General features: G+C 33.2%; 1 protein-coding gene across 4 annotated transcripts in view; it reads right to left on the bottom strand.

Moving 5' to 3' along the window:
* LOC130452813 (pleckstrin homology domain-containing family G member 5) overlaps positions 1-23227 on the bottom strand; it is a 363306-nt gene that overhangs the window by 52202 nt on the left and 287877 nt on the right. For all 4 annotated transcript variants that reach the window (XM_056792270.1, XM_056792271.1, XM_056792272.1 and 1 more), the window contains 4 exons: positions 21432-21552; positions 21069-21179; positions 13738-13893; positions 8675-8902 (listed from right to left, as the gene is read on the bottom strand). In XM_056792270.1, the coding sequence (XP_056648248.1) occupies positions 8675-8902; positions 13738-13893; positions 21069-21179; positions 21432-21552 (616 nt within the window). The remainder of the gene's footprint in view (positions 1-8674; positions 8903-13737; positions 13894-21068; positions 21180-21431; positions 21553-23227) is intronic.

The following is a 23227-nucleotide window of genomic DNA, read 5'->3' as shown; positions in this document are numbered from 1 at the left end:
TAGCTGCCCCGGCAAACGTATATATAAATTATCTACGAAATAACTAACTAACAATAAGTGTGTAGTGATGTACTGATAATTTAGGCTAATAAATAAATCTTTATTAAAGTAACAAATTTATTAAATAACAAACATCAAAAATAATTATTCATATTTTTACTGTTAATTATCTCAGTTAAAGAAAAATGAAGATTAATCTCTCAGCGCAATAGAATGTACAATATTGTTGGTTAGTCCGTCTTTAGCCATCACAATTGAACTGGATGATTTTCCCACGCGAGAACATGCCACATATAGTTGTACATGGGAAAAGCATAGTGTTTCCAAACTTAGCCACGTACAGACAATGCCTGGCTTTGTCGTCGTCATAGCCAATGCCAACTAATTGGGAATCGAGTGCGTTTGAATTCAATTGGCACATCTTTATGAATCATAGAGATTCGTCGCAGCAACACATTTGAGCCTTGAAACTTTCCATTCAAAATGATGGCTTCATTATCGTTTTTCATTAATATTTTAATCGTTTGCCATTAAACGTGGTGGGTTCAAGTTACGGAGCAGAATGATCAGAGATCCAACCTTCAATTGTAACTCAGGATGTTTGTAATCAGTTTTTAATATCCCACTGGGAGAAATTGGTCTTGGAATGTTGCAAAGTTTTTATCTTTGGCGTCTTTAATCTCTGGGATGCCTCAAACCGCGTTTTAAAGAATTGATCCGCTTTTGATATAAGTCGCCTAATCTGAGCAGTTTACATACCAAATTTTACAACACGTCAAAATTCATAATCCTATTTTCTTATTATAACTTTTTCCAGCTTTTAATTCAAACTCCACTACAAATATTTGAATAAAATGAATATTTTCACTTTAATATTTACTATGGGAAAACTAATCTCGTTAAAAGATATGTGTACTCTGCGTAGCTAAATTGCGGCTTTATAGTAATTGACATAGTGTCTCCTAGAATTTTCTCAAGTATAGTAGGCGAGAAGGTCAAATAATTAACTTCCATGTCAGGTGATAAAAGCTTTCTATAATTACAAAAAAAGGATTGTCGAGTACTTATGTTAATTACTTAAGAAAAAGAGACTTAAAATTTTTGCGTGATTATGATTTTCAGTACATTCAAATATTACATTCATGCCATCAATTATACAGGGTATTTCTTAATTCGGGAGATGATTGCTAGTTTTTATTTTTTTTTTTCTAAAATTGGAGTATATCGAGAAACTTGGAAATTTGTAATTTATATATTATACGGGGGTGAATTAGGAGTAGTTACTTTATTCCATATTAAAACTTCCTTATGATATAAAACCATGACTCTGAAACCTTGTTTACTTTTCATTCTCAAGTTTTTTTCCCAAAACCAATAGTTGCAAAGAAAAAAACTAAACTCCATAATTTATGATGATAATTTATGATGAATGAATAAGATGTTAAATGTGTTACGATTTATAATAAATGCTGGAAATAACCACCTCTAGCCAAAATACATGAACTTATTTTACGTGTCATGGACTGCTGTACACGTTCAAATATTTGAGGTGTTTTTCTTATGGTGTTTTATATGCTATTTAAATACGATTCTTCAAATAGTTGATATCAACTAAGGGTGTCGTGGCGAATAGTTAGAAATGACAAGGATTAAACTCTGGAGATTGAGGAGGCCAATGCTCCAATGCTGGGGCTCTACTCAATCAATCCAACGGTTGGGATATGTTGCATCTGAATGCTGCCAAGCAAGTCTGACAGTCCGAATCTTTATTAATTAAAAAAAGGTCTATGAAAAAAAAATAGATCATGTAATTTATCTGATGATCTGGTAGTGATTTTGGTGAAGAAATATAAAATTGCGAATCCGAAAGAAAACGATAAGGTGATTTGGAAGGAAGAGAAAAAAGACTGGAGAGAGTTAGCTAGGGAATTTAATCATGAGAATAATCCAGCTGAAAAAAAATTCGGAAAATGATTGGAACCGTCTCAAAAAAAATGACCGGTATAATAATTATAATTCGAAACCAATTTTTTAAAAAAACTGGCGGAGGAGAAATTCGCTTTTCTCTTAGTAGCGACATAGTTAGGCTAGATAACAGTTGTTTTATTGTGGAATTTTAATTTTCTTGAAAATTGGTATGAAGGTAGTATTTATAACCTTCTCCAAAATCTACCCTATGCCGAAGGGTGATTTTGCCCCGGAGGTGAAAGCCACCAATCTTCGACATGAAAATTTTTTTAATCAAAATAATTTCTTAGATTGATGGATTGACCAATTCCTAGCAACTTATATTCTCCAAATTTTTTTTCTAAATTTGGTACTTTTAGACTTATTAACGATTGAAACTGCTCACTATTCATTGAAAAAACGCATATTTTTCCACTGTTTTTCATGAATAACTTTTATCAGCAAAATTATTATAAACAAAAATGTAGCTAATAAAAAAACGAGAGATAAGTTTTTTAAAGACTTCTGTACATTCAATAATAACTGAGTTAGTGCTCGGTGAAGAATGGCTTTTTTGGGGGAATCCAGAAATTGAAAACCTTCAACCTCAAATAACTTGAAATTGAAGAAATTTATGGAAAAAGCTCAAGAAATCTTTTTCAAAGCACAAAGTAAAACCTTTAAAATGAGTACTGCAAAAATCTTTTGCATAAGAGTTCACTGATTTATAATGACGGTTTCTTCTTTTTTTTTGAAAAAATATAATAATTATACCCTCGCCATTACCACCCTAAATAAAATTAATTGTAATCTACTTGCAATTAACTTTATTTATGTATTATTGATATGATCAATGTGATTTGACCGGTTTTAAATGTTTATTTTAGAAAAAATAATTGATTAAATTGAACAATGCATTTCCGTAATCTTGAAAAAAATTTTTTCTTAAATAAACCAAAAACTATTCAAGTTATGGGGAAAATGGTTATATTATCAATTATAAGGTTTCCTTTGCCCAAAGTTTTTAGCTTTTTTATATAATTGTATTATAGAAATTAAAGGGGATGCATTAGTTCAAAATTTGCATTTGCTTACCAAATATAGTTTATGCAACCCCTTTGAGCTGCATTCTTTTCGAAACCAGGGGTTGAAAAAAGTCTTAATTGATATGACGTTGAGATACTTGAAATCGCCCACAAAATGCTTTTTTTGAACATTGAGCGAGTTATTATTGAAAAACCAACTGCTTTTTTTTCAAAATTTAGGAGCGAGAATTTTGGAGCATAGGAAAAAAGAAACGTGGAGCGATATTTTCATTCATTATTCAAAAATATTTTTTATATAATTTTTTAAATAAAAAATTTTATGATACTAAAGATATTTTCAATTTCATTTTTTTTTATTTCTGTAAAAAAATTTGGTCATTGAAGGTGGGTTTCATAAAGGTTGGAATATTTAAGAAGCGGCAATTGAAAATACTGACGAAATAATATCAATTCAGTATACATACACATATATACGATTAAGAGATAATTTAGAGGGGTTGCTTGAATCTGTTTGATCATAAACGTGTTTGAGAATGTCAACACATTTATGGATAATACATTTAAAGTTTTACCCGAAACATGAATAAAATCTGAGGTTTCAAATTTTTTGCAGTAAGGGATAGTTTAAACTCCCCAAAATATAAATCGTACGGTTCGGGATATGGAAGATTTCGTAGAAGAGGGGAAGTAAAGCTTGAATTCAAATTTCCATGAAAATCGTGAATATAATAAGTGTATTCAAAGAAAGCTTTCAATATTACTACCCTCAGAGAATGATCTTTGGAGGGGTTGCATGAGTTCGATTAATCATAAACTTGTTTGAGAACATCAACAAATCATGTTCTGGAATATATAGTTAGAACTTGATTTATGACACCAAATTGAAGTACTTGTTGATTGAGGTAAGTTCTTCAATTCAATTAACAAAACCATAATTTTCATATTTTAATTTCATCTTCATTGGTACTAATGTGTAATGTGTAATGTGTAATGTGTAATGTGTAATGTGTAATGTGTAATGTGTAATGTGTAATGTGTAATGTGTAATGTGTAATGTGTAATGTGTAATGTGTAATGTGTAATGTGTAATGTGTAATGTGTAATGTGTAATGTATAATGTGTAATGTGTAATGTGTAATGTGTAATGTGTAATGTGTAATGTGTAATGTGTAATGTGTAATGTGTAATGTGTAATGTGTAATGTGTAATGTGTAATGTGTAATGTGTAATGTGTAATGTGTAATGTGTAATGTGTAATGTGTAATGTGTAATGTGTAATGTGTAATGTGTAATGTGTAATGTGTAATGTGTAATGTGTAATGTGTAATGTGTAATGTGTAATGTGTAATGTGTAATGTGTAATGTGTAATGTGTAATGTGTAATGTGTAATGTGTAATGTGTAATGTGTAATGTGTAATGTGTAATGTGTAATGTGTAATGTGTAATGTGTAATGTGTAATGTGTAATGTGTAATGTGTAATGTGTAATGTGTAATGTGTAATGTGTAATGTGTAATGTGTAATGTGTAATGTGTAATGTGTGATGTGTAATGTGTAATGTGTAATGTTCTAATATTTCTAATAGGTATCGAAAGAAAGATCATTCACACGCTGGAAAGTTTGCATGCTTTTCTGCAACTGTATGAATACGAAGAAGAAAGTTCACACCGAAAATTCACAACAGACAAGACTTGGGTATAACACTGGTTACGAAAAAGGGTTTTATTCTAAAAATTATTCTATATTCGAATGCTCATCTTCAATATACTCCCCTCCCCTCGCCACACACCTTTCCATACGTTTTTTCCATTGATCGAAGCAGTGCTGGAAGTCTTCTTTGGTAAGGGCCTTTCAGAGCTCTGCCATTTTTTGCTTTACCGCTTCCATCGACTCAAATCGGGTCCCTTTCAAAGCAGATCTTTTTCCAACCTTTCAACGAAATCTGAGCATACCCGTTGACGCAAGAGCTTTTGGTCAGGAGTGAAATTTTTTGACACCAACTTCGCACAGACTTTGGTCATGTGTAATTCCTAGTTCAAATTTTCTTCTAACTAGACTTTTCAGCCTAGGCAATCAATCGGTTGCTCATTTGACGATCTAGACGCACAATTTGGCTAATTTTGGGCGACCTGGGCGCTGGTCATCTTCAGTACTCTCTCATCCCTCACTGAAGCGCTTACACCACTCAAAAATATGCGTACGAGGTAGAGAATTGTCCCCATAGGCCTCTACCAACAATTTATAGCACTCAGTCGGAATTTTTTTGTAATTTAACGAGAAATTTGAGATTGGTACGTTTCTCCAGTTTTTCGTCACACACGGTTTTCGGCAACACGTTTGTTTCAAACCGTTACTGCACAAATACTATAATAGTGACGGAAACGTGTTTTGAGACGTGCATAGACAAGTTATCTAGATACCCAACGCATTACTCGTTTTTTACCCCACCCTTCTAGGGCGCCTTCTAGACGCGCAGTCTCGTTTTTTAATAGCCAGACCTCGTAAATACGGGAGGATGTTAAAGCAAAGACTACACTGTTAGCGAAGAAAGTGTTGTGTACCGTATTTTGGACAGAAGTAATTGGAGGTTGATTTTCTCACTGAACAACGAACTGTGAACGCGTAGTATTATAAGGTTTGTTCTAACTTTTCAAAAAACCTTGGTATGGTGACGATTCTGCGCAATAGAGATGATGTGTTCCTGGGCAGTTACCCTTAAGGTAGTCACGCACTTGTCGTCATCGGACGGGGCACACGCACGTATCGGATGGATCGGATTTTCCGAGTGTGATTAAAAACATTGATTAAAATCGATCTGCGCGCACAAATTCGAATTGTATGTAGCGGCAATACCGATGAGGATCCGAGAAGGAGCATTCGTTCCGAATCATCAACAACAGTATCAGGAATTCCTGGAATATGCGCGCCCCCTTCTTTCTCTCCGTACGGATCCGATTGTAGTTGTTATTAATTTCTCCAATATCCATACTGTAAATTCCACAAAAATCAAAATTTTTATAACAATCGAAGTCAAGAACCAAACGTACGAGACTTCCACAGCCACTCAAACTCACGACTGGCGAGAGACCTCGGAATCGGTAATTTGTGGAGCTTACGTACCTGTGCGCAGCCGTCGAAATAAATCCGATCCGTCCGTTGAAAACGCTCCGTCTGATGACGACAAGTGTGTGACTACCTTTATATGGACGATTTTGTTTTGCGTTCCAATCGACTTAGGTATCGTTTGTGAACCGTTCCCGGGACGGTCTTTTCCCTACTTGGTTGATAGCAAGAACTGTTATAAGAACCTTGCATAGCCGAAGATTGCGAAGAAAATATCTATAAACGCTTCCGATAACATTTCCAAAAACTTTTCTAACTAGCAGATTGGAACAAACCTAATGTAACCTCCTAAAAAATGCAGTAATGCCAGTTTTAACTTCGCTGCAATTTAAAATATACAGTATCTTTAATATCATTAGATATCAAAACTTTCACACCTCATTTCTATTGTGAAACTGGAAGAATGGAAAGTTTATGAATAGTGCCTTTGTTTCCAACTTATTTGTGAAATACCACAAATGGTTTACGAGAACAATTAATGATTTAGTGAACTTGTATGAGTTTATCTTCTACGTGTCATAGATGAATATGTGCTAAATGGGAGCAACCACGCATTATATTTGTTTGTTATGCAACTAGTCAGATACAATATAATGAACAATTTAAACTGAATCCCGGTATTTTGTTTATATAAATAGAATTGTTGATTTGTGTTGGTGATATTGTTTGGAGTTTTATGATTGATGTTCATTTAATCTAATTGTAAAGTAGAGAAAACAATGACTGGAAAATATAATTATGAACTTTGCAGTGGTGGATTTTTAAGCAGACTGAGCATCAGAATTCAAGCGGCTGTAAATTTAGCTCCGTCTCGCCAGCAAGGCAAAGTCGAGAAATTGCATTTAGAAAATGCCAAAATTCGGTGTTTTTCATTGGTATTTAGGTACCAAGTTCAAAAATTAGGTAGTCTATAATTTTAATAGCAACGGAATACTCAAAGTTGCGGTGCTAGGAAAACATGATAATAGCAACGCAATGAAAATAATTAGAATAACTTGATTGTTGAGGTAATAAAATAAGGTGCTTATCGGGTACTGAAGAGTCAATATCATGAAAGTGCCCGAATAATTGAACAACGAGTTAATTTCCGTGATATAACGAATCTAGAAATCAGGTATCTCTAAAATTAAAGTCAATACTCAATCAGGTATCAATTAAGCAGAAACATTAGGTGCTTATGAGAAATTTAGATGACGAAAATCATATGTGAATGGGAGAAAAAAAGCCGTAGAACCGCCACGAGCTATGCAAACGTCCAGGGAATGATTTTTCATCTTCGAAACTGTTAGAGAGTGAGGTGCTAATCAGGTGCTCGCTAAATAATTAGAAGACAGCCGAGAAATATCATTTCTATAGTGGTTGGAGACCCGGAATCCACCATGTCTGAGTACTAAGTCCTATTCGGTTTTTTCCAAACTGACATAGAATTACGTGCTATAAGTTCAAGAATACATACATATTCAAAGCTAACTTTTATTTGAAATCATTTCACAACACCAAGTTCTTCTAGATAGTTAAAAATCTTCGTTTCGCAATATAATTTATTGCTCTGTCTACAGAGTGTATAGGGACTTGATGTAAAAAATTCAGGAGTGTGTAGATGACGTAAAAATAATGCAGTGATATGGAAGACATTTTTTCATGCGACCCATAGTTTCTGAGTTATAGGCCTTTAAAGTTGCGGAAAAAGATTTAAATAATTCTACACTACTATCTAAAGGCCAGGTTCGGCTCTTACCCAATGGTAACAATCCTTAACATTCACAGGGATGAGCAAAAATTAATTTTTCAATCGATTGTTTAACAAAAAGGTACTCTTTAACGAGGTTTAACTCGATAAAATTTATGGTTTAGGAGGTATGTAGATTTTTGAATAGTTGTACATGCCAAGGAAACCGTTTGCCATAAAGAGATATCCTGAATAAAATTATCATAATTTGTAATTATTTATAGAAGATACGTACAGGAGGTACACTTGGATAACTATTGAATAATTAAATAAATATTACATACTATCGAAGATCATTTAATGGGATAAAATACCTACCTAGTAACCCTGTTACAAGGTAGGTTTGTTATCCAAACATTTGGATACACCAGTATAATCCAGAAACAAAAATTCAGAAGAAACAGAACCATTAGTCCGCTATAATTGCAGGAAAATTAGTCGACTGCCTTACGAAAATTTAGAAAATATAAATGAGTGCAACATCTAGTTGTTCCATTCGTATTATTCATGAAATGGTTCTGAATAAAACTGCAATTGAATTGAGCCACATTGAGAATGCGGAGAAAAAAAAACAGAGAATCGACAATCGTCATGATATGAAGAATAGTCGAGATCAGTAAGTCTGCAACATCCATTTCAACATATTAAAGAGACAATTACTGAAAGATGCAATTTCCATGTCCATAGTTTATGCTGAACTGTCAAAGATTGCATACTGAAAGCTTAATTAAATTCTAATTCTGAAATGGGAAATTTTACTTTAGATCAATATAAAAAGATTACAATTTCACGTTTTAATTCAAATATTCTCTCTAATACGTTTACTAACCTTGATTTTTTTGGCATCATTATTCTGTAGAATGAACGCTGCAACGGCCATATCGAATTCGTTTTTGTAAATGACTGCCAAACTGGGTGTCTCTCTGTGTAATTCCGAAACTACCAGCCTATCCACTAAATACGGTTGGCGAATTACTCGCATGGTGGCGCCACCTTTTCTCGTCGACGGTTTACACACCAGTAACATGTCAGTCAGAAGGAAACAATGGACTTCCATCTATGGAAATAAACTTGAATTAATTAGTAATGTACATCGTAATTTTAATAATGAAGCATATAGTGGTGCAACTAAAATAAATATAACGACTACAGACTACAAATGTTGACTTGGCCACGTTAGGCCTGACAAATGGTATGCAAAACGTCCGTCGCTCATTCATTCACTTACAAAACAAAGATAATTGTTTTTCAACTTACACGATTACCATGGAACCAAACAAAATTTCAATGTCAAAATATTTTATCACTCAACATATTCTCATCATAATTGAATACATTTATTACAGCGAACCTGCAACGTCTCTAGACTTTTCAATAAGTGCGGTACATCGCATATTAACTGGAAATTGGAACATGAGAAACCTGTGCAGAAGATTAGTGACGCGTTTGCTCATAATGGAACAAAAACACCGTTCTGAATATGTTTCCATTGAGTGTTTGGTAATGTTCCACAAAAATGAAACCAAATTTTTGCGCCGTTTTAAAGCTATGGATGAAACGTGGTTTGATCACTCAATCAATCAATCAATAGAGAACGGGTTCCAAACAAAGCAAAGACCGTTCCATCTGCAGACGTCGGTTTTTTGGGATGCGCGTGACTATTTGTTGACTATCTTCAAATAGGGAAAACTATCAACAACGACTAATATGAGAAATTTATTGCATCGTTTAAACGAAGAAATCAAGCAGAAACGGTCGCATTTGACTAAGAAAAAAGTGTGTTTCTATCAAGACAATGCACCAGCTCACACATCCTCTATTCCAATGGCTAAAATTAATGGATTATAGTTTGAATTGCTACCTTGTGACTCTATTCGCCAAATTTAGCCCTCCTAGGATCATTATCTGATCCCAAACCTGAAATTAGCTCCGTGTTTAAATATTTTCCAACAATGAAGAGGAGATGTCGGCAGTTAATGGCTATTTTGAGGAGCTTGACGATTTTTTGTATTTACTATGTTAGATCACAGGTGCTTCTGAATTTCATAAACGAGGTATGGAAATATTTCAGTGAAATAAAATCTGGAATACCAAAATAATGCAATTGATACGATATGTGATTCCTTATCATAATTGTGACGCTGTTTACATAGGATTAACAGACAAATAGACAAGTAGAAAATAGAATAATAATTCATACATACAATAATGTAATAAAGCTACATTATCGAATCGTGGATACCAAAAAAAAAACGTATATTTAGTGATAAAAACTCAAAACTGACGACAAAGTCAAAAACAAGTCAAAGAGAATTGTTAGAAATAGTTCACATACATAGGAACGATAATACTATTAGTGATAGATAAGACCTGGACAATTTAAGTGGAATTCATGATTTTATATTATAAATTCCAATACAAATGTTACTAATTTTAGTTGAGGTTTAATTTTTATGGTTGAAAAAGATTCGATAATTATATGGTATTCGATAATTTATTGATTATATTCGTTAATTAAAAGAGCTCTGTTTTGGAAAAATTCTTGCCCATTCATCTGCTATTGACGTAGAAAAATTAGTCAATTTTTGGTACTATTTATCACTTCATCCCCAAATGGCTCGGTGAAAAGGTATGATTTCAGATAAATAGAAAGGTGATGGTAGGAAAAATGCGTATTTCTAGATGTTTTGACTCGCTGGTCTGTGTGTATAGTTAAGAAAAGATTATATCCAAAAATAAAATATTTTCATGAAGTCAAATAACTTTTCAATCGAAAAATTACTTTTCATCCAACCGCCCCCGTACAATGTACAAAAAACTAAAACAAATTTCCGACTATCTATACATTACGTAGGGTTAATATTAGACAGGAGACCACAGCCCCTTTTGTATTTTAGTTTTGGTGAAATGTATTCATAAGTCTCACTACGAAGATGTGCGCCTTGAGCTATTATTTCATACTAATTTCCATATTTTCAACGAGCATTTCCAAAAACTTTTGTAATATCTTTAGAATTAATATCTGAGTTTAAGAGTGAGAGACCAGATGTTGTCATTTAATGAGGTTTCTTAGGTTATTCTCCTACTTTCGATTTCAACATCGGTCTGGAAAATTATATGAAGATGCAAGATTTCTTAAAATGCCAATCCGAAGGATATCAACTAAAAATAAGATAATACTTTAACACCAGAGGAACTATATAAATTTATTAAAGAAGCACTCGATCGTCCATTTTTCCAAACCAAAGTAAATCATGAGAGTACGGTCCTGTAAAGATGCCAACATCTTGGGAAATTGTGAGTGGAACAAAAAGAAAAATTTTATTCAAGGTCAAAGGTGAAAAAATGAGTTTTTCGCGATTTTCAGCAAAACGGTAAGTTTTATAATAGAAATAGCTCAGACAAATTGTAGATCATGAAATTATCTACATTAAACGCATCATTACTTTTTTGTCTACAAGTCGCCGTTTCTGAGATATAATGATTCAAAAAGTTGTTAAAGCTGTAATGCACAGGTTTCCACGACACCTATGAGGAATTGTAATCAGCGCGTTTTCTTAACTCTCCAAAAGTAGATAAACTTTTTGATGAATAGATCTCCGACTAATAGAGAAAGAAAATTTAAAGAAAAAAATAATTTTTTCAGTTGGAGACTTTTGACGATTATAATTTTTCGAATCGATATATCTCAGAAACGATGACTTGGAGGAAAAAAGTATTCATACGTTTTTTGCAGATAATTTTATAATCTACAATTTTTTTCTGAGGTATTAAAGCTCACCGTTTCGCTGAAAATATTACTGATTTTCAGCTTGATGGGAAGTTACGTGCTTCACTCTTATTTTTTGGTCTAGTTTGACTGGACTCTAGTAGGTGCTAAATGGATATTCAATCTCAAAAAGAATATAAAATAATTTATAAGAACGAATAACTAAATAAAGTATTCAATTTTTTTTTGTAATTTAACAAGCAGATTCAGTTTAAGAACGGCAGAAGAAATTAAAAAACGAAAAAAAATTTAGTCAGTCTTTTCCTGCAAATATGTTATTAGGTATTTCACTAAAATAAACAATTTGTTGATTCTATCTTCTCGTTTCTAAAAAGTACCCTGAATAATCACCATAACATCCATCGAGATAATGTGAGATCTGACAACACCAGTCCGAAGTCTACGAGGATATATTGAAAAATTCCAATTACTTAGCCTAATATAGAACCAAACAAAATTTCAATGTCAAAATATTTTATTACTCAACATTTCCTCCACTTAATTGAATACATTTATTACAGCGAACCTGCAAGGTCTCTAGACCTTTCAATAAAATGTTTTATCCTTGCTCTGCAAACCAGACCTCCACAGCTTTTATCACCTCCTCGTTGGAAGAAAATTTACGACCTTTTAAACTTTTTTCAGTTGAGGAAAGAGATGATAGTCGAATGGAGCCAAATCTGGTGAATACGTGGGGTGTTCTAGTAATTCAAACCCTAAATCACGAATTTTTTGCATGGTTACATGATATTTGTGGGCAGGGGCGTTGTCCTGCAAAAACAAAATACCTTTGGATAACTTTCTGCTTCTTTTCTCTTCAATTTTTTTCCCGTAGAGTGGTCAGTAATGTCGAATAATAATCTCCAGTTATTGTTCTACCCTTATCCAAAAAATCAATCATGATTACTCCATGGCAATCCCAAACAATTGAGGCAAGAACTTTTCCAGCAGATTTTTTGACACGAAACTTCTTAGGTCTTGGAGAACCAGAGTGTCGCCCAATATACCTAAGTCTCATCCATCAGTAAAAATTTGGTTTAAGAAGTCTACATCGTTTTCAAATCGAGCACAGATCGAACGCGATGCTTCTACCCTTGCACGCTTTTGGTCAAACATTTTGAAATCCATTTTGCAGCAATTTTTCTCATGTCCAAATGACGTGAACTATATGATGAACGCTTTCGTATGAAATATTCAGTGCTTCAGATATCCTTTTTAGCCCAATTCGACGGTTTGATAAAATCATGTCATGAGCTGCATCGATATTTTCAGGGATTTACACAGAAACTGACCGCCTTCCCGATCGGTCATCATCTTCATTCACCTCTTTTGAAGCTTCCTGTCCAATTTTTCACGGTCGCATACGAAGGACATTGATCACCAAGGTTATTAAGCATATCTTCGTAAATCTGCTTACCTCTTAACCCTTTTAAATACAGGTACTTGATGATGGCTCGATACTCAAATTTTTCGATTTTCACAATTTTCGGTGGACATCTTTTATCTTTTAATTTATTGCGTAACTTCGGTTTACTGTTTTGATGTCAAACTTTACACTGACACTTCTAATAATTTATTGTTCGTTGCTATGGTAACGCAATATTTTGTTTATGCTTGGAACTGGTCTAGGCTAACTAGATCTCAATACATCCTCGTATCAACAAAAAAAACACACCAGTCGATCTGGAAAGATTTCTAAAAGAGCCACCCGATCATCTCAAAGTAAATCATCAAAAATTTTTGGAAAATTTTATTCATGTTTTACTTAAGTTGAATTACCCATGGATTTAATGGCAGCATTAGAGTAACATCTAGATCGTTTACCGTGTGAAATGAATTTTTCAAAATTCGTTAAAAACTTATTTTATCACAAGTCATTTTTTAACCAAAATGAATGTTTCTAGAATATGCAAACAACTCTAATAACACTCGTATTACAACACGATCTGAGTATGTAAATCATTAAGAAACTTCATGATAACAATTTCAGATTTAACATATTCACATCAGTGTTTTCATATCTCAAAACTTAAGTAGCAACCCTCGTATAGTGAATACTTGTAATTATTATTAATAACTGACTAGGTTTCGTTATGAATCAATTAGTTTATAAAAAGAATTACCTTGGAAGTTCCACTGTCTTTCAATTTAAGATCCCCTTCTAACAATAGATGACGTTTTCTTTCAACTGGACAATTTAACATCGGTTTTGTTAAATCGAGTTGCGTCAATGATTTCTCTTTCTTAAGGAGTTTGTCGATGTCGTCGTCTTTAGATTCCTGTAACATTTATTTTTAGATTAACGACTTCGAGATGAAAAGGATTTCGCAATATAAAAAAGAGGGGTGAATTTATCTGGAAAGGTCATTATTATGAGTTCATTTTCCAAAATCATGTAGTTCAATTATACAAAGCGTTCCAAGAATAATAATTTTTTCATGTCACTAAGTTGAATACCTTATTTTCATTATGGATTAAGTGGCGTGAATTTGGTATTTCTGGAACCATCGCTCAGGTAATATTTATAATGAACACATTCCCAGTACACAAACAATCACAATTATACTGTTTGACGTTCGTTAAGATATATCTAGTTATTGTTTCCAAAAGTTGAATAATAAAATCGAAAAGAACATTCCAATTAGCAATGCAAGCTTCTATTCCATCCACTACTAAGCTCATGAAATCGAAGTGAGTTGTTTCAAATGAAACAATCTTTAGTCTAAAAGTATACTGTATCATCCACTCTACTCGCCCTAGTCGGTTAATTTTCTTAATGATAAAACATTTTTATGATGTACAAAATGCTATCGGCAGATATTTTACTCATAGACCAAAAGATTTTTATGGTCTGGTATTGAAAATTTGCACACTAAATGGCAAAATGTTGTTTATAACGATGGTGGTTACATTAATCATCAAAAATAAAAATGTATCCATTTGAATTCAATTGAAAGCTACTCAATCCTATAGGGTGCTTCTCCTGATGGTGGGTGAATTCCAAATGTCGAATGTATCGAGAAAGCCAAGTATCTTTGAGTGGAGGTATTTGCAAAAGATTTATTTTCTATGTTAACATTAATATTTGACAATAGAAAATACAATACAGTCTAAGAAGCCGAGTTACTACTATGGAATAACACAAATTGAAACAGATTTGATTGAGGGTTTATCACCTATAGTGCAATCTTCGAACTCGATTTTCTTGATCAATGTAGAAACGTAAAAAGTCGATCTGCATAAACGTGCAATGAAAGTCCCACAAATATCATGAATTCTATCGATTCACTGGGTAAATACTCAGCATTCCTCATCCTCAATTGTATTAAAAAACGCTAATTGGAAATGGATTTAAATGATTTTTTCCTAGATAAATTCGAAGGTAGTTTCATATCATTTAACAGAAAATGAAATATATACCTAGATCCTAATTCGGTTAGTAAAATCTTGATGAGGACTTTAAATCTCTGTTTTATGAATGTTTTCACAGAAACAGTCAACAAGAAAGAAGGATAAAATAGATTTAAGAATGACACAAGCCTATAAGCACCAACCATGAGGATCCATATATGAACTATGATTAACCGCTACCCCTTCTACATTGAATTTCGTAGCCCTCCGTCTTTTTTCTCAGATTAAGTTTTCAGATGAGAGAAAAAATAATGGATGTACGTTCCTTCCATATAGATAATTGGTTAAGGTATTATTTTATTCCGGGAAAAAACCTTGCTCTCAATTCTCTAATGTTATGTGGTACAATCAATTGCAATTCAAGTCATCCCAAACTTTTGGTGTAATCATTTAAGCGTGGGCGTTGTTTTTGCGCTTAGTAGGAGATGATGAAGCTTCACCTTTTTCAATATTTTTGCTTTGCTTGATAATATTTTCCATTGTACTCTGGACAGTATAAACCAAGTTTACTCTACGGTTTTTGATTATGAATTATAGTTGAGATGAAATGGAATTAGATAAAGTGCAGGTGCCTATTTCTTTTCAGCTGGTTTCGACCCAACAAAATAACTGATTATAAATTGTGAATAGGTAGATAAGTATCAATTATTCCGATGATTATAATATGATGTCTCTAAAACAATCAATATAAGATAATTACATTAAGATAAGTATCCTCATCTAATGTGAAATCGATTCCCCAGTTGATATTCAATGGAGAATATAAATCGATTGATTTTCCATGTAATATCATTTTCAAGATGACTGAAGGAATGTTCATAACACCGAGAACTAATTCGACATATAATTGAATCAAAATAATAGCGAATAGAGACTTGATTATGTTTCTTTCCCTTTTAAATGGAAATTTTCGTAAATGATATTACTCTTGCTTTTGCTGTGTTGAAGTTGATAATATACCCATGTATTTAACAACATATCCCAAAATTGCTTTATTGAATTAGTTGAGTTTCTTTTTGTTACATTTTCAGCCTGATGAACAGACAATACTGTTAAGACAATCCGATATATCCTAACAATTGGCGAGTGATATACAGTGGATTGATTTAAATGAATCGACTATTTTTTTTTTAAATAAATCGAAAATATTGTTGGAAATAATGAAAAAATTTATTCATTATATTTATTTATCTAATTTTGCAAGAAATAAATAAAAAAAATTTTTGAAAAAACAATTTTAGTTTATTGAAAAATTAAGATAAGTATCAGAAACCATAAAAAATTCAGAATACAAAAAATTTGACAAAATTCTTGATAAACTTGATAATTTCGTCAAAAAATTGGTAAAAATGAGAAAATATTATGTTATATTTTAAAGTCGAATAACTTCGAAGCGCATCAGTTTATTGAAAAATTTGAAGAACTTATTTGTAGAACGTTCATTGTTATACAAGAGAATGATATAGTCTAGCCTTTTTGATGAACCATTAAAAAGTTATAAAATACTCTATCAAAAAAAACAAGCTTCCCCATGTTAATCATATGGGAAATATCCGTAAATTTTATGGTCGAAAAAATACCTGAACTGTATTATTCAGAATGATAAACATAAAAATAACAGTACCAATTAGTATTCTGTTGAGTTTCATAGTGCAAAAAGTGATTATAAAGAAGAAAATGTAGAGTCAAACGCGCCACAGCTGCGAAACTTCTCCTGACAAATTTTGCTATATTTGTGGGAATTTATGGTGAAATCACATTATGAAAATGTGAAAAAAGTCTATTTCAAATATTTTGGTATTTGGTGCAGTGGATGATTGGGAAGAAAAAAAGCATGCCTTTTGCAATTCTAATGGTGTAGCGGGAACGTACTAACCATTTCGATGACTGCTATTTTTGTCTAACACAGACTGAAGGTTATTCTAAGAAAGGAAAGCACAAGATTGAGTATCCAAATTAGCCGTCTGCTATACGACCTGTATTCCATAACGAAGATTTACCGGTACCGATTGCGCCTTTAGATCCGCAAAATATTGTTTTAGAAGATACTAAAGACAACGTATCATCAGGAAGCTCCGAAGAAAAATGCACGGGCCCTATTTTTACTCCAAGTACCAGTTCCGGCGAGTCACATTTGATTTTTCAAAGTGAGTTGAATGATTTAGCAAGTGATTTGGGGTTGTAAAGAAACAAAATTTACGACCTTTAGAAAAAGAAATGCTACATTTTCTGCATACTTCAGTATGGAAAATTCTTTGTGTGCGTGTACGGATATTGATGGTCTAATGAAAGAACCTGATATAGAGCATAATCCCAGTGAGTGGCGCCTATTTATTGACTTCTCTAAATAAAGTTTAAAAGTAGAATTATTACACAATGGAAATTTAAAACCATCTATACCAGTTGCTAATTCTGTGAAGATGGAAGAAACTTATGAAAATATTCGCTTGCTTTTAAACAAAATAAACTACAAGTATAAGCATAGTTTATGGGGTGATTTGAATTTTAATGGAACTTCAGGGAGGATTTACGAAAAATTGGCAAGCAAGAAGTAACTTTCAACCGGCATCACAAAATGTTAAGTTTATACCCCTTGTAGATCCCAAATATGTCCTTTTGCCCCCCTTTCACATTAAACTTGGATTGATAAAAAACTTTGTAAAGGCTATGGATAAAGAGGGTGAAGGATTTAAATACCTTAGAGAAATATTTCCCCATTCGAGTGATGCCAAATTAAAGGAAGGTATTTTTATTGGGCCACAAATAAGAAAATTGCTGGACGAAGACAATTTTGCGAAAAAGCTCACTATACAGGAACTTAGAGCATGGAAGGCATTTGTTAGTGTAGTGAGGGGATTTTTGGATAACAATACGGATCCAAACTATCAACAGTTAGTTGATGAACTTCTAGACGCCAACAAATCCCTTGGTGCTCGAATGTCATTGAAAATTCATTTTCTCCATTCCATCTGACATTTTTCCTGAAAATTTGGGAGCTGTCAATGATGAGCAGGGTGAAATGTTCCACCAAGATATTAGAACAATGGAAATTCGATATCAAGGACGATGGGATTCGGCCATGATGGGTGATTACTGTTGGTTTTTAAAAAGAGAGAAAGTGCAACTTCTCATGAAAGGAAAAAGTAGAACTAATTGATATTTAAAGTGATTTTCTTTAAAGTTTTTGTTTTTAATAGATGTAAACTATAAATATTGTCAATATTTATAGGACTTAAAAAACGTGGAATTATTTTTTTAATAAATATTAAATCATACAATGTAACTTAAAAACCTTACGTGTTACAATTTAATTTTTATAATATTTTCGTATTTGTATAGGTCCAATTTATCACAATATGCTATTCATTTTTGTGTTACCAAAAAAATTTTTGTTTTGTTTATTAATGTTACTGTTACTTTTTTTTATTTACCCAATGTGTCTAAACTCACGAATTTGCTCATCAATTTTATGAATCGACTCTGGGAATATCGCGAAGCTACGATATACGATCAAAAGTATTTCAAGCAGTTATTGATACTGACGTTAAATCTGCTCATCAAAGAGTTAGCCAAAATCTTGTTAAAGTATGAAAATTTATTTTTGAAATTAATTAATTTCAAAAAAATTGACATTTATCATTAAAGTCGATTTGCTGTCAACTTATTGTGAATCAACTTGGAAACTAAAATTGGAATAATGAGTAGGAATCGATAGAAATTTGCTCAAAATACGTATTAAAAAGAGTACACTTTACTGTTTCATTGCCACAATCCCACAATTTCTATTTGAATCTTTGAATCTACTCGAAGTTTCGTTTCTCAATTTGAAGCTATTGATAAAAAAAAAGAAATTGGGGCGAATTGTGTTGAGTTTGTGGATATTGATAGCCATGCATTTGTGTCATTTCTTTCAATCTATTGCCATACAAATATTTCATCAATATTATCGGACAATTTATCTAAATGAGCGGAAGCGCCGATCTGTGATAGTACGAAGCATATTTTTTGAGTAAGTACAGTTTTGCGATTTCGCCGCCGCAACCCCAAGGCCAGCGTTCCGCACATGCCCGCTGGTTGCTTAGATCTCTTGTATAAGCACTGACGCCATTACAGTCTAATTCTTCATTGTATACGTTGTTTACTGAGTGTTTAAGATGCCTCTGACAATCGTGAGTCCCGCCGATTGTGAAGTACGGGCTGTTATACGATTTCTTAGTGCTAAAGGCGTAAAACCGATCGATATTCATCGTGAGATCTGTGAAGTTTAGGGGCAAAACATTATGAGTGATGGAATGATAAGGAAATGGGTGGGAGCATTTAAAGATGGCCGCACAAATGTGCCTGATGAAGAACGGAGTGGGCGTCCTTCGATAGTTAATGAAGATTTTGGGCAGAAAGTGGACGAAAAGGTGAGAGAAAACAAACGCTTTACAATTTCATCATTGTGTGACTACTTTCCTCAATATTCTCGTAGTGTTTTGTACCGCATTGTGTCCGAGAACTTGAAATACCGGAAATTGTGCTCACGTTGGGTTCCAAAAATGTTGACGGATTTGCACAAAACCCAACGTTTGGGCAGTGTATTGACTTTCCTTGACGGTACCACAATGAAGGTGAAGATTTTTTAGACCAAATTGTTACTGGTGACGAAACATGGGTGGCATACGTCACACCAGAATCGAAACAATAATCCATGAAATGGCGACATTCATCATCACCCAAAAAAGTTTAAGCAAACAATGTCTGCACGGAAAAGAAAATCATGTGCACAGTTTTTTGGGACAGAAAAGGAGTATTGCTAGTGGAGTTTCGGCCTCGTAATGAGACAATCAATGAAGCGTCTTATTGTGAGACATTGAACAATCAGCGTCGTGCAATCCAGAACAAAGACGTGACAAGTTTAGTAAGGGTATCGTTTTGCTGCATGACAATGCCCGTCCACATGTGGCTAATCGGACCAAAGATCTCATCAAATCTTTTCAATGGGAAACTCTAGATCATCCTCCCTACAGCCCTGATCTGGCGCCCAGCGACTACCATTTGTTCCTGCACTTGAAGAAACACCTGGGCGGTCAGCGTCTTCAAGACGATAACCAAGTCAAAACAGTTGTGATACAGTGGTTAACAAGTCAGGCGGCAGAATTTTATGAGGAGGGTATTCAAAAACTGGTGCCACGTTATGACAAGTGCCTCAATATTCACGGAAATTATGTAGAAAAGTAGATTAAGGTACAGGCTTTCATTTAAAAATAAAATTATTGCGATATGTTTGCACTTCTTTTTTTAATTCCAAAACGGTACTTACTTATAAAATATGTCTCGTAATTCACTGGGGATATCTGGATCTACCTCGCTAGAAAGCGTAACAGCTACTAGGTACTAATTCAAATCTTAATATTTCCTAGTAGCATTTCGCTACAGGGTGTTCGTCAAAAACATCGATTATCCTGTTGTTCTGATCGCAGCGTATTGGCTTTACATATACAGTGTAGAATTTACTGAATTCAGAAATGACCATTCAAAGGAAAAGTAGTTTTATGCGAAAAATGAAAACCCATTTCTCTATTATTTCTTGACGAAATTGCATACAACTGTTATAGTCGTCTTCTAAGAGCTCCTGGATAGCATATCACTTAAATTGGTAGCATTCTTCTGTTCCCAAATAGGCTAATATTCAGTTCTACAGAACGGAATGTACCGGTGTGAATGAATTTTAACATCACCTGGAATCCTGCCATGTAGTGAGTAGAGGACATATCAATTCACCCTTCGAAATAATATGGGTATGATGAGATTACGAGCTTCTCAAAGATCCCACACAAGACATATCTTTGTATTTACACTGAACTGCTAGCTGAGGGGTGAAATAGAAAAATTTTTGCTAGAAATACTTTCAATGTAAAATCAATTTTTGTGTTTTCATATTTTTATTAAGTTTTAAGTCTTTATATACAAGAAATTACAAGGTGAAATAAAAATCCTCCGTATATACAAGGATGGAGCAAAAAATCATATTTTCTAGACAATCATTTATCATACTTACCACTATATCGTAACTTTCGATTCTTGCTATGATACCTTTCAATCTTTCCTTATCTTGTCGATGCTTCAGACTCAAATTGACGTTGTTCACAAAATCATCCACCATTTTAATCTAGAATACAAGTAAAAATTGGATTACTGAAATCTTTTTCGTAATATTGATAATAATATAACATGATATGGACCAATGAGAATTCAGGAATCTAAATAAAGGTGAGAATCTACCCGTAATGAATATGGTACTGTTAGATAGCACCCATCAACTGCTGAAAGAACAAAATCTGAGTAGTGAAAACTTCTTCGGTGAAATAATATAAGAAACAACACTAGTTGATTCTACTAGTTTCTTAGATTTAGTACTTACCATTGTTTGTAAATTTTCTCTCTCCACATCTTCATCGGTATTCTTTAGAATCGCTTTTAATAAAAGGCCATACTTTGTCAATCGTTGCATCGGTTGTACTAGTATATCCATAAGTCTCAATCTGGAAATTAGAGTTTCATGTATAAATAAATGTGTTGGAGCAAATACGATGTACTCGTAGAATAAATAATGTATATCAATAAAACAGTTTTCCCTGAAGTGATTGATCAATATTTCTTCGACATAAACAATGAGATATTATTCAGGATCATTGTTGAAAGTGGAATAGAATTGTTCAATTTCAGCTTTATGAGTACTTTAAAAACATTTACGGTTGACGTATTGGATAGTACTGCCCTGTATGCTGCGTCATTTTTCATACATTTTTTTATATATAATTTTTTTCCGAACTACATTCCTAAATTTAAATTAAGAAATTAATGCAACTCTGAACACAGTTAGATCCGGTATATCTTTCAACTTTCGCATACTATGATGAAGTTCCACTGTATTATGTAGGATATAGATGTTTGTTAGTGGATTAAGCTTCTTCATATTAGATTTTAGTTCCGTCTCTATGATACAAGAGCTTCTATCTCAGGCACGTTCCATTTTCTGTTTGCTTAATCCTTCAAATACTAGTTGGAATATTTTATTCAGACGATGTAAGGTTAGTCATCAGTTTTAGAAACGAATTCATTCATGCAGTGGAAAGATCAGAATAAATTCAATTATATTTTCAACTAAAGTTTGACAAAAGAAACATGTTTTAATTATGTAATACTTAATTTTTAATGACACTATAATAAATAGGAGGCATGGTCCTTTTGTATTACAATAAATCGAACAAGACAAGTTCAACTCATATTGAACAATAAATAATTCACTACAAATAATTAGCGACCTGCCATAAGGGTTAAAATTCTAGCGGTTACAATGCGAACTAGAAGATAAATCCAAAAAGTTACGTAAACATTATTCTTAAAGTGATTCGTCACTTGGAATGATGCTTCCGGGACCGTCATTAACTGCAACTAGTCCATTGAAAGATAAATGCATCTAAATGGAAGAGTTACAAGACAAACACGACACGTTCAATATGTTCAAAAAAATTAGAAATACCACAAGAAGACTCCTCATACCTCAAGGAATTCAAAAGGAAAAATAATCATAGATGAAGAAGAAATTCGAACAACTTGGCATGTGTATATCAAAGAACTTCATAATGAATCTAGATCAGAAGAAGAAATGGCAATTGATGAAGACGAAGGACCAGAAACACTAAAATCAGAAGCTAATAGATAACAAGAAATATGTTGGACCTGACAACATTCTTAAAGAGATGGTAAAGCTTATAGAAGATGGATCAAAACATTGACTTAAAGTTTGACGTAAAAAAGTGAACCAGAGCTACGCAATAAATTAAGAGAAAAAAGATGTCCACCGAAATTGTGAAAATCAAGAAATTGGAGTATCGAGCCATTATAAAGTACCTGTATTTAACATGGTTAAGAGGTGAGCAGATTTACGAAGATACTCTTGGGAATCAATGTCCTTCGCATGCGACCGTGAAAAATTGGAATGCAAGCTTCAAAAGAGGTCAATTTTCCATTGAAGATGATGACCGATCGGGAAGGCGGCCAGTTTCTGTGTCAATCTCCGAAAATATCGATGCAGTTCATGACATGATTTTATCAGACCGTCGAATTGAGCTAAAACGGATACTTGAAACACTGATTATTTCATGCGAACGCGTTCATCATTTAGTTCACGTCAATTTGGACATGAGAAAAATT

Source organism: Diorhabda sublineata, chromosome 2 (genome assembly GCF_026230105.1).
Source record: "Diorhabda sublineata isolate icDioSubl1.1 chromosome 2, icDioSubl1.1, whole genome shotgun sequence".
NCBI lineage: Eukaryota > Metazoa > Arthropoda > Insecta > Coleoptera > Chrysomelidae > Diorhabda > Diorhabda sublineata.
This window is presented reverse-complemented; position numbering and strand designations above follow the sequence as displayed.